The 15,169-nt window shown below is 40.9% G+C and overlaps 1 protein-coding gene across 1 annotated transcript in view; it reads right to left on the bottom strand.

Annotated features, from left to right (window-relative positions):
• The window catches only part of akap9 (A kinase (PRKA) anchor protein 9), a 53,738-nt gene that overhangs the window by 37,656 nt on the left and 913 nt on the right, over window positions 1-15,169 (bottom strand). The window contains exons 2-8 of the mRNA XM_062409145.1: window positions 8,171-8,431; window positions 5,965-6,009; window positions 5,557-5,619; window positions 4,392-4,526; window positions 4,089-4,244; window positions 3,704-3,901; window positions 713-3,595 (exon numbers count right to left, since the gene is read on the bottom strand). Coding sequence (XP_062265129.1) covers window positions 713-3,595; window positions 3,704-3,901; window positions 4,089-4,244; window positions 4,392-4,526; window positions 5,557-5,619; window positions 5,965-6,009; window positions 8,171-8,431 — 3,741 coding nt within the window. The remainder of the gene's footprint in view (window positions 1-712; window positions 3,596-3,703; window positions 3,902-4,088; window positions 4,245-4,391; window positions 4,527-5,556; window positions 5,620-5,964; window positions 6,010-8,170; window positions 8,432-15,169) is intronic.

A 15,169-nucleotide genomic window follows, 5' to 3' on the forward strand; every position in this document is an offset into this window, starting at 1 on the left:
AAATGGCTTCTCACCTCAAACCCTTCACTCCCTGCAGGATGGAAAGAAACTAGAATGTACACATTTCTACACAATGGCAATGATTCAAAGCTGTCAGAGGACTGTGGGTGATTGTTTTTCTTTCTTTTCAATTCTCCGTCCTTTTCCAAAGCAACATTGCATTCAGACTGCGAACTAGCAGCATCAAATGAAAGCACATTATAAATATTGCATGGCTCCCTTTAAAAGTAGAAATCTCACCTCATGGCTCTGTGCAGGTTGGAATCTCTTTTACATTATAGACCCACAAGTGCCCCCTTAATGCCAATGAATGGTCCTCACCAACTAAATAAAATAACATGGCTTTCTAATAGTCTGACTGTGCAGCTCATTGCTACCTTCAGTGATAAGCCTTTATGCAATTTGCACCGATGTCACTGTCACTAGGGAGAAAACATGACAGGGCTAAAATCCCTCAGTCATATGTTCCATGTCTAAGCTCTAGAATGTTGTGAAGGCTGTGCACGCATTTGTGAAGAGGCCAATTACTACATGAGACAGCACAGGATTAATTGTGAATGAGATGCACGCCTCTTTCAATGCACTTTTTTTAGACATATTTTTTGAAAAGCCCCCGATCCAATCTAACATGTAATTTAATTCCGACTTAAAAAGGCAGTGCAGTGGTTTCATAAAAGAGTGGTGCAGTAGCTGTATGCGAGTGAGCACCTACCGATTTGTTGATGTAGCCTCTGCCTCCGTCTCCCTGGCACCCATCAGTGGAGGTATCCTTACTGGCCCTCTCCTGTGAACATGACATAACCTGGCTCTCCATCTGAGGCTGCTTCTCCTGCTCTGCGGCACTCGCAGCTCTCTCTTCCTCCGCCGCTGCCTCCTCTTCCTCCTCCCTCTGCGTTTCTTCTCTGCTGCCTGACGGAGAAGTGACCACTTTGCGCTCCTGTTTCGACCTCTGCCGTCTCTTGCGCCTGTTTGACCCTGAGGCTGTGGACTTCTGTGGCGAGGATCCTCCTTCCACAGGTCCCTCCCCCAAAGACTGGTCTGCCGCTGCATTAGTCTGCAAAAGCTTCTCGAGATCCAGGGTCTGCTTGATGTGGTCTCTCTCAGCTTCAGCTGTCCGCAGCAGGGACTGAAGAGCCTTTATCTCCTCTCGCAGAGATTGAATCTCAGAGTGATGATCCTCAAAAGAACTAACTGGCTCAGCAGCTTCCTCTTCTTTTGGGAGCTTAGCTTTTCTCTGGGCATCCTGCCCCTTCGCCTGCTCTCTTATAATCTCTTGTTCTTTTTCCAGGTCTTTTCCTAGGCTTTCATTCTGGGACATGACCTTCACGTTTTCTTTTCTCACGTTCATCAGCTCGTCCTCCAGCCGCCCCACTTTGCGCTCTGTGAACATGAGTTTCTCTGTAACTTCAGAAACCCTCCCAGCCAGGATTTCCTTCTCACCCAAAGTAACATTCAGTTTCTCCATTAGCTCAGTAGTAACTTTTTTGACCAAAGCTTCATTCTCTTTTTTCGCATAATCCAATTTAATATCTCTGCCGCTCTCGTCCAGATCCTGAATCTGTGACTGAAGATTGGCAATTTTCGCTCCTGACTCATGTGTTTCCTTCAGTGTCCTCTCTTCTAATTTTGTCTTTGCCTCAATGAGACACATGTACTCCGCCTTTAGCTCCTGGTAGTTGACCTCAAAGTTCTTTTCGGCGAATGAGAAAGTAGTCCTCTGGTTTTCTATTTTCTCTCTGAGCTCATCTACTATCTGCTGAATTTTATTATTTTCTGCTGTCAGTGTCTCAATTTTCAAAAAGTTTGAGTCCAACTCTTCTTTTAAAGTGTTATTAGATTCCCTTAAGCTTGTCTTTTCTAATTCCTTCTCTTTCCATTTGTTCTCCCAGGATTGTTCTTTGTCTCTTGTCTGTTTTCGCAGCACTTCTTTCTTTTCTCGTAACGTCTGAATTTCATTTTCCATTCTAGCTCGTTGTTCTCCTCCCTTTCTCAGTTCCTCGATCTCCACCTGAAGCTCTTTGAGCTGCTGGACAAGCTCATCTGCTCTGGAGCTGTGCAAAGCCAGCTTGAGGTCTTCTTTCAGGCCAAGAATTTGGTGCAAAAGCTCATCTCGCTCTGTGGCAAAATTTGCCTTTTCTCTTCGTGACAGAAGCAGCTCTTCTTCGTAACTAGCACGCAGCTCATGCAACGCACGCTCGTGTTTGACAGCAGCTTCATTGAGAAGGTTTTCTGTGTTCATGAAGCCCTCCCTCTGCAATTCTTCCCGCTGATGGGTCAGCTCTTCCTCATGGCTGAACAGAAGCTTAGTCCTGAGCCGGTCCAGCTCTTCCTCTTGCGACTCTGCCATGCGGTTCAGTACAGCATCTTTCTCCCTCTCTAGCATGTCCAACTTGATCTTGTAGTTGGTTACTTCTGATTCATGTTTAGTTTCTGCGTCTTGAGCAGCTTCCCGGGCAGCGGCCAGCTCGCTCTTCAGTACGTCAATTGTCTCCTGGAGGCGCTGCAGTTCACCCAGTTGGCTTTCCTGAGAGATAAGACTGTGGGAGACCTGCTCCACTTTTTCGTTAGCAGAACAAAGATCCTGAAGAAGATCCTCGACCTTGACCTGCAGGTGGAGTTTTTCTTGGGAGACTTGGCGTAGCTCGTGTATGGTTTCATCATGCATTGCTTGGGATTGCTCTACTGTCTCCTGAAGCTCCTTAATCTTATCATTGAGACTGTCCACCTCAGCAGCGCTAAGAGTGGAGCTTTGAGACAGTTGTGCTTTCAAAAGCTCGAGCTCAGAACTATGTAGCTCAGTCATTTGCTTCACTTTCGCAGCATTTTGTAAATTAAGCTCCTGCTTCATTTGGACAATTTGCTGGCCGTACATCTCGTCCAGCTCTGCCCTGAGAACTTCGAGCTTCTTTACAGTCTCTTCCTGCATTTTTTGGATAGCATCGCTTTCCGTCAGGCTGCCCTGGTGACAGCGTTTCTGCAGGTCCTCCACTGTGCCCATGAGCTGCATGATTTCATTTGAAGACATTCGCTCTTTCTGTCTGGAGCTTGAAAGTTCACCCTTACAACTTTCCAACTCTGCTCGCTCATTCTCCAGTTCTAATTTACAGCTCTCCATTTCACCCTTACGACTCTCCAAGTCAGACTTGGTGCTCTCCAACTCTTCCAGACATTTTTCAAGCTCTGATTCTTTTGCGTCCATGCGCTGCTGGATATCACGCAGGCGTTTTTCAGAGGTCTCAAGCTCATCCTCGAGCTGTGAGAGAGAGCCGTCACGTTCTGAAATGACCCTCTCTTGCTCTGCTATGATCAAGTCTTTCTCGTCTGATTGCTGTATAATACTTTCATTTGAAGTCCTTGCCACAAGAGCCAGTTCCTCTCTGAGCAGGGTTAACGACCTTTCATGCTCTGTGATTATTGCAGTTTGCCCTGATATAAACAGACATTTCTCTTCCAGTGTTTGTACAAAAGACTCCTCGGCCACTCTCAACTCCATCACCAGCTGCTCCTGACCCGCAAGGACTTTTTCTTGTTCAGCAATCAGCAGGTCCTTTTTGTTCATCCTCTGTGTAAAGGACTCTTCCGATCTTCGTCCTGACTGCAAAGACAACAAAAGGGTAACAATTTTATTATTATTCACGTAATGTGACCCTAACCCTACAATCTGAAATATATTTGATAACCTAAACACTAAGTAACTTCTCACCATCTCCATCTCATTGAGTTTGTGTTGGAGCTGGCTGATGTGCTCTTGCTGTTCACTGCTCCTCTCCTGATGCTTTCTGGACTCGACGTTCATTTCCTCCAGCTGCTGTTGGTACTGGACAAGCTGCTGCCTGGTCTGCAGAAGACCAGTTGCGGTGCTGCTGTGGCTGGTGTTCCTTAGTGTCTCGCCCGCCTGCAGCTGTAATAAAGGAGAAACCTGTCACTTTGTGTTTATAATATGAACAAACTCCTCATACACACATGAATTGCTAATTGGACAGATGGATAAAAAGCAGAAGTACAGACCAATAACTGTATAAAAATGATAGAATAGAGGAATTTAACAAAAACTTTTAACTAAAAACTATTAGTCTCTGCATTCTCACCTGCTGAAACTGAATTTGTAATTTTTGACTTTGCTCTGTCAGCTGCAGGAATTCTTTCATGATCTCGTCTTTCTCTTCACGGGCCTGCTGAAGGTTTGACGTGAGCTGCGTGATGATGCCATCCCGCTGCTTCAGAGCAGCTTCAAAATCCTGCAGCTGTAAAAGTAATATTGCTCAGGTAAAAGGACCTTACATACAGATTAAAGTTGACATTATACAGCAGCATCAAACAGATATTAAGCTAGTTTAGCCTTAATGTAAAGATGAGAAAGAAATGCTAAAAGTCCAAAATAAAATATCTACCTGCTGCACTCCTTCTGTTCCAAAGGCAGCTCTGATTTCCTCCGGACTCAGCTCCTCCACTGCCTGGGTCTTGGCAGCAAGTGCGTCCTGCATTGTACTTCCTTTTGTCACCTGTGGCAGGGACTCAACCTCCTCCTGAACAGCAAAATTACAGTAAGGGGCAGCGGGGCATTTACAAAGCTTTAGAACACAAGACGTGGTTTCACGAATGAGCTTAGCTCATATTCCCCACTCCAGAGAAACAGCTGTTAGTTGCAAGAGTCAGGGCCACATGAAGAAATGTATAATAAATATGTTAATGTTATCAACTGCTGAAGAGTTATCTGTTTCAACTTCCCAAAAAAGGACAACTATACAGTTTACAGCTGCTAGTCGAGATGCTTAACTACTGTATTGCTTTGATTCTGTCCCTTAATTTCTTCTTTGCTCTACAGAGAGGGGATAGAAACACTCACATATCACTGTTGCCTCACTCTCTCTTTAAAAGGTACAGAGCTGTACAGAGCTGATCAAATGGGGAATAACTCAGGTTTCATCCCATATAAAGAAAATCTTAACTTCATCTGAAAAATGAATGAAAGGAAAAATGTTTTATACATTATGGTAAGATATTATAGCCCTTATATATTTCAAACATAAGTTAATTCGACAGATGAGCTCTGACTGGCTTCATGTTCTAAAACTCATCCACAACACGAGTCATCCTGCACTCAGTGTCTGATTTGCCATCTCCCTGGTTTTTGTCTCCTTTGTTCGAATATCACAATAGTGAATCTAAAGAGAGCTGGTCTTACGCAACAGCTCCTGTCCTCTTTCCTTCAAGCACTGCAATGTCTTGTTCCTTCTTTTCCACTTTTCACCAACCCTCATTGCCTTCTCCTGCAGCTGCCAGAAATAATGTGCAACCCGAATATGTCACAGAGTCCTGTAGAGTCAACTCCTGTTCCATTTGTTCTTTAAAAATATAATATATATTTCCCACATCGTAGCTCCCACAGTCTGTGGATATATGCTCGGGTTAAGTACAGCGTAAAAACAGGCGTGGTTAGTGTGTTACGGGAAATTTAGCAGAAGACTAAAATGTTCAGTCAACAGAGTCAATACAGCAGCCAGAGGGTTTGCTAGCAAAGCAGAGTCGGAGGAACCCCTGATCAGATTACTGTACCCAGATAAAATCCTTCGCAGACATCATTAGATTCTCTGACATCTCATCGTGGCATCCATTCACCTGTTAATTCACAAGGTTGTCAGTGAAACATTAAGGTGTTGGAAGTGCAACGATAGCTACAAGTAATTAACGGAAGGTGACAAGTGGCAGGTGACAAGCCACACGTTAATCCTTCCTTAGTCTGGGAAATTCAGCAAAAAAATTGTCTAAACCAGTCCCCATTAGTAATTTCGTACTTTTCAGGAGAGACACAGATGGGACAATAAATCCCCTATGATACAACCACACTAGCAGTCATATGAAGAGATTGAGAGAAACACTGAAACATTTTGATTTACCATAAATTAAACAAATAAAAGTTCATCTAACAGGTGAGAATATATATTTTGAGAGCGGCCATCTCACCTCTGAGGAATAATCTTCAGCAGTAGTGGACACTTCACTCTCCGGCTGCAACAAGAAAACATTAAAGCAATTTTATCAATACAGAATTAAGAAAACTTTACTGAATTTATCACATTTATCACCTTAAATCCATTAGTTTTCTTTATCTACACTATAATTCAATATAACATCAAATCAACATAGCAAAATATTCTGTCATAACAATCAGTAACAATGCTTAACTTGCATCCTACTTCGGAGGACACTCTGCATTTAGCTATGGGGACAAATATGGGTTTAACCCACTTCTTCCAGGTTTCGTTTTAAGTGATAGCAGAACTTAGACATCACCTCAAACTGTGGGTGGCAGGATGTACAAGTAGATAATTGGTTTGATGACATGTGACAAGACAGGAGATGAGGTCCTAAATCTGGATCCATTTAGGACCCAGTTACCAGTTGGCAGAAACACTGGATCCATTTAATTGCGAAAGAAACAAATCTCTGATCATAAATTATTTTCTGATTGTGACAGTTTAGGTCCATGATCGTATGCTTCTTCACTCCCAACCAACAAGAGTTAATGAGACATCTTTAAGTTGTAGCTATTTTAGCCTTTAGTCACTTGTTGACAGGTAAAACCTATTAACATTCAATTAGGCATCTAAAATTACTCAGATTCGATAAGTGGAATAGAAACTGGATCTAAATTTAATAAAATGCACTGGACAATAGAAACTTTTTGAAAAGAGAGTTAGATTCAAAGCTTTCTTCCAGGCGCTAAAGTTAAAGAGGCATCAATGAGTCAACACTTGTATTTGCAATTATCATCCCTTTGAGATGCTGCGAAAACTGTTGTGACATTATGGAACCTTTCGTTTTCCGCTTTGTTTCCACAGCAACCACTTCTCACAGAAAGCAGCATCGTCACAAAAATCTCTGAAAAGAACCGAGCACCGTGTGAGAGCAACTTAATTAAACTCTCTTTAGAAACACGTCTTGAGCTTTTTTGTAAGAGCTGTCGGTCAGTCCCAAGGTTAAAAAAAAAAAAAACACTTCATACTTTCAATCAGCCCTTAAGGTCTGCAGAAAAGAGTTGCAAGGCCACAGGAATTGGTCCCACAGACGAACGCCTCACTACCTGTTTAAATGCAACTTTCTGTTTCCATGACAACGGGTAGTCCTGTTGGCATATGCTCCGTCAGACGTGCGGCGGGTTCAAGGACAGAGAGGCGGCACGGTGCTGATGAAAAGAATGAAGGCTCCAATGACGGAGGGAAAAAAACATGTGAGGACCCTCAGCCCTGCGTTTTAGATGGCAGATTTATTCGAGGATGATGTAACTGCCGGAATATTTATTTACCGGCCATTATTGAGCCTCTGCTCCAAATCTCCCATTCGTCTATAGGAATTCATTGCAGATCTGAAGGGCATGTATGTTTGCAAAGCTTACAGACCAAATGTTAAAACATATATTTTATTAAAAATATATAATAATTTGACTGACCATGATTAAAGTCACAAGAATCAAGGCTTAGAGGGGTTGCTGTTATATTTGTGAAATTAATTCACAGAATGCATCAACAGTGAAAATGTTCTCCTCCCTGTGTTAAGTTTCAAAGAGCATGTTTGATGAATTTATCGGCCAGTGATGTCTGATGCAATGAAAGAACTAAGCCACTGAAAGTTCAACCAAATCCCCAACAACCAACTTTAAAAAAGTTGAGTTAATTCAAAATTCACCCTTATCAATGCTGTATTATTTTTATAAAAAAATGGGCACAAAGCCGCACAACACCATCATACTGCATTAAATCAAGTATCTGCAAGCATATGTCTGAGTCTGGCTTACATTTGCATGCCGGCCCCCCGGTGACCATAGGCAATTCATTCAACTCTCCTACTCATTCTATCTTAGCCACAAATTATTCAGAAAAAGGACTTAAAGGGATCTAAATGTAAATATTTGTAAGTTTGTTTTTCTCTCTCAAATATAAACATTCCTAGCAGCCTTAAGTTTCAGCCTCTGCTCTGGGAAATCTCTCAAAAAGGCAACGAGCTTCAGGCTTAAATCAAAAAATCCATTGATGGAAATTTAAAAAGTAAAATGTCAGCCTTGAGGTACAACTCATCTGTACAGGTCATCCAGGGGAAATAAAAGGACGTGTTCAGAATATTACCCACAATCCTTTTCTGGTTGTGATAAGAAAGAAGTGTGAGGGTCTACCTCTATAGTGTAGGTCTGATCATGCTGGACAGTCTCTCCGCTTCGCAGCGTCCTTGCGAAGGTAAACTCCGTGGTGGGGGGGTCTTTAGTTCCCTCTTGTTCTCCATCTCGTCCTCCAACTGGGAAGTCCTCCACCTCTGCAGACTGATTAGGGTCGTACTGTGCATCACCCTCTGAATCCTCCGTTGTCCTCTTTTTCTTCTTCCTCTTCTGATTCCTCTGGGAGTCGGCGTGAGCTTTCCTCTGGCGGTACTCTGCCAGCTGGAGAGAAAAGAGGGAATCAGACTATTACATATGTGGAAACTACATGTTCAAAGGTCATCCTTGGATGTAAAAATGCCTTAGAAAACATTTAAGAAGCCATCATTTTATAAAGGAGTCTCGTCTTAACACTAAGATGTTTGTTTACGTGACCCTTATCTTAAAACTTAAGCGAAATAACCACCTGCTTTAGTCAAGCTCATAACCCATTAGTCTGCCTATAAAACTAATTTAGAATATATACAAATATTAACCTACTGTGAGTCTGCACAGTTTGGAGAAACCTGAGTGAAACATTTCGTCGGCAAAAAAGTTGTCTTCCCAGCTCCAAGTGAATCCTCCCTCCCTGTGTCCATATGACACATCACATGCCTCTTGGTTTGCCAGCGCGCTAATCCCAAGTAAAGGGATTACATTTTCAGACTATGTCACCGATCTGTCCAAACAGCCAATAACATGTTTTTTTGTTCCTTGATTCTTTGATTCCCTTAAGCATTAAATAAATCTCTTAAAACACAGACATCTCTTGTTTTCTCTCAAGGATTTCTAAAAATTTATTAGGCACCGACTCCACTTCATTTCTTTGAAAACACATTAAAACAGAACAAGAGAGTGCTTGTGTGTAATGAGGTTTTGTATTTGGGATTAGGGCTCATTAAAATCGTTTGTTTTCTCAATAGTGTCATGCTGCATTAAGGTGTCTCAATTGCAGTCTTTCAATCTTCCTCTTATTAATTTGCATTTCTATTCACCCTAAATGAAAATGTTCTTTTGGGTAATGTCTTACAGGTCTTTTATCAGATATATTTCCTTGAAAAAAATTATGAGAAAAATTAGTGCTTTGCTTAAAATTACGTCTTGATTTAAGTTATGTAACTAAGAATTGTATCTGAATGCTGCGTTGTAATGTTAATCATAGGGTAATTCCTTTTTTTTATTCATGGTTTGTTAAGATTTTGTTTTGTTTTGACTTTTGTGAAGATCCACTTTGAATCATGTTTGTCTTTGTACAGTTCATCAGGATGATGGAATGAAAATTAGCCTTTAAATTTAACTCTTACTCATTTACAGTATTTTGTCTGTTAATTCATGAACACTGTCTATATCAAAATAATAAATAGATAACTACAGAAATATCGATTCATTATTAATTTATTTGTATATTTCATTCATCGTATATGTGGAAGTGAAGTAATTGAATGCTGTCTCTATTTTTCCTGAAATTAACGCCATTAATTACAAAGTTTGTTCAAGGACACGTGTGCGACTCTAATCTACTTCGAACTCACTCTCTTTCTTTCTCTCTGAGCAGTTGGTCCTGCAGGTGTTCATTATGTACGATGGCGGGGTGACAGGAAACAGCTGAGCAGGGCAGACAGCCGGGGCTACAGGTGTCACACCACACAGGTGCTGCATGGATCCCAGCGGATAAAGATAGGTTGGTTGCCAGGGATATCACGCCAATACTTGCTTACCTGTCTGGGAAATGACTGTGTGCACCATAACAACTCTAAACTGCAGCTGAAATGATCAATCAATTAGTGAATGAAAAAAAGTTTCTGTGTGTGTATTGTATAGAATGTTTAACTTAATTTCTATAGCCTGTTGTATTTGACATTACAGTCCTGTACACACATTCTGTTTACCTAATACATAAACTTATCAAATTCCTCACGTTTTAGAAGTTGGAACCAGAATTCTTTCCTTAAAAAATACCAAAAAAGATGTGGAATTGGTTTTGTTTGATTGACTTATCGTTTACTTTCTGCAGCACTACTTGTCTCTCACTTTCAGCAGATTGTTTCCACCTACTGTATCAGGCAAACCCCACCCCTGCAGGAGCTCTAACAGTGGGCACTTTTGGACTGAATCTCTACAAAAGGTTAGAGGCGGACACGACAGAGCTGAGAGTGGGCGTCGTGATCACATCTCCCACCTACAACACATGGCTAAAAAGCTCAAAGGGCTCTTGATCTGTGTCTCTGCACCTCCACGCACATACCCTCGTCCAAATATACTCCAGCTATCTGTGCTTTCGCGAGAGCTTTATCCATCAAATACCAGGGCACACAGCGAGAGATATGAATGAATGTCAGGCTTACAGAACAGGGCTGTCCTTTCTGACTGAATCATAGCAGCACACAAGCGGCAGTGTGCAATGTACAGAGCACACTCCAGCCAAGATCATGTCCCAAGAAAAGACCTGACTTTTGAGGAAACCCTAGCCTTTTTTTGAGCTGCTTATCATGGCGAGCTGCCTTATTCTGGCTGCGCAGACCAGAGCATCAGCTGGGCATATGGCATAAACAGAGACTACGTAGGTGAATCACCATCTGCCGTCTGAACACATTTACACAAGCATATGCATATTCTTTTTTTTCACAGGCTTTTTTTCTCAACTTTAAATCTAATAGTAGCAGACTAACAGCAACAGCAGCCAGTGTTAGGTATTTCCTCGATGGTGAGATCCACAGATTGTGATTGCAATCTGGTGTTAATGGGGCAACACAAATCAATGTTGTGAATGCAAGAATGAGAACTGAATATATCTACAACTTATGAGGTATAAGGAGAAATATGTAGTAGTTTGGGGATTTAGGAATACAAAAACACAGTAATAAGGTTTGGAAATATTACAATCTATAACAGACTGGAGTATAATCTACCTGATACATGCATTGTGTCTGATTGCATCAGTCCATGGTGAATAATGTTGGGATCAATAAGTAGGATTGAGCAATGATTGATAATCTTGATATTTAAATTTAAAAAGAAAAGAGTTAAACTGAAACTCAATTTATTGTCTGATTAATATCAATAAACTCGAAACTATGTTTTTTATAATTTAAAATTAAACACATGTTTAAGAAAATATCTAATTTCTAATTGCTTCATGTAATTCCATTTAATTTAGTTTATTCTAGAGTAAGAAGTAAATTGCAATGATCCCCTAAGTACAAAAGCATGTGAATGAGCTGAAACAATATATTCAGTGTAATGTTGCACTTACACAGTTGAGTTCTGTTGCTTGATTTGCATCCATATAATAATAAAATAAGATACTGCTTCTGAGCAATACACTGACAACCAGGGAGTAGGTTTACCATTTCTTCCCATGTGCCCATGATGGTGCCAGCAGCACTATGTTAGACATCACCCACCAACACAAGGGACAAAATCCTCTGCTTCACACTAATGAGGGTTAAAACACGGCATCTAAAGCTCACGGCACCACCTGGTTTATCACAAGAACAGCAAGTGGATAAATCTGAGTCAAGAGGCAAATACAGGCAGTCCAATGACCACAACACATGCATGTCTTAAAGAAAATGGTTGAAACCTCTACTGAAGTCTATCTGCACTTCTAATGGTGTTTACGCTGCAACAGCAACAATACCCAGCGAGTGCATATTGCCAGTAAACATAATACCAAGGTAATGCAACACAAGTACTGAACATAAGGTGCTTCTTGAAGATTTAAAAATCCCAGTAAGCTTATCTCAATAACACCTAAAGACTATAAAGTAGCAGATGGATAAATCACCCTCCTTTCTCTCTGAAACCTATTCCTATTCATCACGATCATGCACTTGTCTTTCCATGAAATCCGAGCCACAATCAATGTCAAGCATCCTTCCAGCCTCTGCAGAGAGTTATCAAAGTGCTTGTGCACCATCATCATCCTAATGACAGCAGCCACACTCTCCCTGTCGAGGAGGCTCTACATGTAAATGTCTTATACAAAGAAAAAACAACAGTGCATCAGACACATATTTCCTGGTAGAGGAAAAAATACAGAAACCTGCTTTTGTCTTTTGATGTGCAAAACCACGGCATCGACATGGGCCTAAATTATTTTTCTATTAAAATCATCCCAATTCCAGGCTCAGTAACTTCAACTATATGATAGCTTGTGTCTATACGTGCATAAAGTGACATGTAGCGGCACCATCCTGGGTTTGACTATAGCCTATACCCTATAGGAGGATTTTTTGCAGATCCTCACCTGGTTTCATATCCAAATTTAATGCACAGAGTGTTTCTGGGGTCCATATCCACCAATATGCATCAGAATTACATTTTTTTCACAATTCCTTGGCATGCCTTAAGCAAATAATCAGTTAATTGTTCAATAACGTTATGAATATTCGAACATTAAAACCAAGACGGCTTCTTCTGTGGTACGATTCCTGTGCGTCAGCCTCAGATTACACATATACATACTCTCCTGCCTCTGACGCTCTCTGCAAGGTGATGACTCTTGACAATATTGTGTAAAGCAAAAACAAAGTCTTTGTGCATTTCAAAGTAAGTGCTCAGTTACCATGAACGATCTCAGGACGGCACAGTAATTTCGGTGCGGTTCCTCATCCAGGTTGGAGCTAATTAAACCTGGGCAGCTGTTTGACCATCACATTCAATTAATCAAATGAAAATCCCGTCTCAAGCAGGAACACGCCAAAATAAGACTTTAAAATTGTATTTCAGCATTTTGTTGCTGAATTACAGATGACAAATACTTTGGTAAAACAGTAAAATTCTGCAGTGTCATATCAACCAATTAATAAGCCAAGGTGGCAATAATCTAATCCACACATAGAGCGATGCAGGGTGTGTTCATGCTTTGTCACCTTAAGGATTAGCTATTGAGGCCTTCGCTAAGTAGATTAACTTGTACCTCTGCTGACCTCAGAGCCTCCAACTCAGCCCGACAGTGACACTGACCTTTTGGCTGTGTGGAAAGTCTTTTAAAATGAGCTGTGTTATACATGGTCAAGAAATTGCCGAAACGAATTATCTTAAATGTATAAGATTAAATTATATTAATATATTTTTTTTTAATATACTTTTTAAGATCTGAAATTTAGATAATACAATTTTAGATGCAGGAAGTCTGTTTTAAAGGAGAAGGGAACTTAGAGAGCACATATCTCTAAAAGGTAATGGGTTCTTTATTGGACTATGACCTACTATTCTACCACGTTTCAAGAAACTAAGTTAAGTATTTTTTTGTGTTATCCTGCTAACAAACAGACAAACGGCAGACAGTATAAGTATAACCTCCTTATTGGAGGTAATTATTAAATGACAAAGTGTAGATGAGATATTAATTAAGCTCAAGTATACCAAATTCTGCATAAATACAAATTAAACAAATGAATGCATAATCATCATGACAGAGGCTGGTAAATGTAGTGTCATGTTTTTAGTTTGTGCCCAGTGGCCACATCAGAGAAGCACGGAAACAAATAATCGTGACGTCTGCAGCCCTTCAGCAAAATGAACAAACACTGCGGTGCCCTCCCCCTTCAGCCAATTAGTGGAATTCTGTAAGTGCTGGAACAACAAATGGCGTGGGACACGTTATTCCCTGAAGTCACATTTAACATCCTGCTGCTCAAAATACTGACAGTGACGGGCTACCGAACACAGAGGGTAAAAATTAAAAATTTAAATGTACCTTTATATTGTTTAATGGAGAAATTTGGACCTTTTGGCTTTCCTTAACTCATGACACCCACTCAGATCTAACATCTCTTTTTCATGTTTTAGTTTATGAAATGTAACAGCACTGGAGTATAAAGATAATGTTGACTTTACACTTAGATACCTAGAAGCTTCTATAAAGTCTGGGTTAAGACAGCATGGGACTGGTGAAAATACAAGATGTTCAAGTCAGAGTCTTCTCTCCTGATGAGCGTGAAAGGTACCGTGAGCCTGTGAGTTCATTCTGACCTGACACTCAATCTTCCACCATCATTAGCTCAGCAGAGCAGTGATGGGTGCTTTTCAAGTCTCAGGAGATGAAACTCGAAGACAAATCTATCATGTAACAGAAGCTGAGTCTTCCACTAGCTCTCTGCAATGCAACTGTCCTCAGAGGAAAGTGAAAACAACTTGTCTGGTATGACTCAATACTGGGGACAAATAACATTTCAAGCAAGTTATACAACAGAAGACGGACGTTTTTTTTCAAACTTCAACATGGACGCTTCAACAAAACATGCACACCGTGTCTTTGCTTCTGCTTTTTCAACTGGAAAATAATAACAGGAGCAAGTCTGAAAAAAGTCATATTTCCTATGAACTACCACCAAAAGCAATTACTGTAGAAATAAAGAACTTGTCTTCCCGGGAAGTTTTTAGAAAAAGTAGATCATGTCATAATGTGACTCCGACCTATATCAGCTTGGATTCCACCTGAGCTTGAAGGATCCAGTCAGAGTTTGGGAGCATTGTACAATAAACCGTGAATCTCCTGGATCTCCCTGTGAACATCTATCAATGTGTTTCTCCCCTGCATGTGAGCACATGGCGTTGGGTACTATGGAGACACAGGTGTGACATCCTCCTGCAGGACAGAGGGGCCTTTTGTAAACCAGAAATGCCTGAGCCATAACCAGGGAGATGGTCTTTCTTAAGGTCCCCTCCCCACCCCCACTGTGCAAACCTAAACCACTGCGAAACCAGTAGTGACCAACACATCATATTAAATGTTTCTCAGGGTCAGGGGGGAAAGTGTTTTGATTGCAGCATTTTATCAAGTCAATATTCTCAACTCTTATAATAATATGTACGAGGTCTATTATCGGCTGATATACATATTGTTTGAGCATATAAATGTCAACAGCAGAGATCCTGCAGGGCCGTGCAACACCTCACCAGTCAAGAAGAGCCGAGTTGTGTGGCAGTAAAGTTTTGAATCTTGATCTAGAATAACTATTATATTTATTTCAG

This window comes from Platichthys flesus, chromosome 17, assembly GCF_949316205.1.
Source record: "Platichthys flesus chromosome 17, fPlaFle2.1, whole genome shotgun sequence".
NCBI classification, from domain to species: Eukaryota; Metazoa; Chordata; class Actinopteri; order Pleuronectiformes; family Pleuronectidae; genus Platichthys; species Platichthys flesus.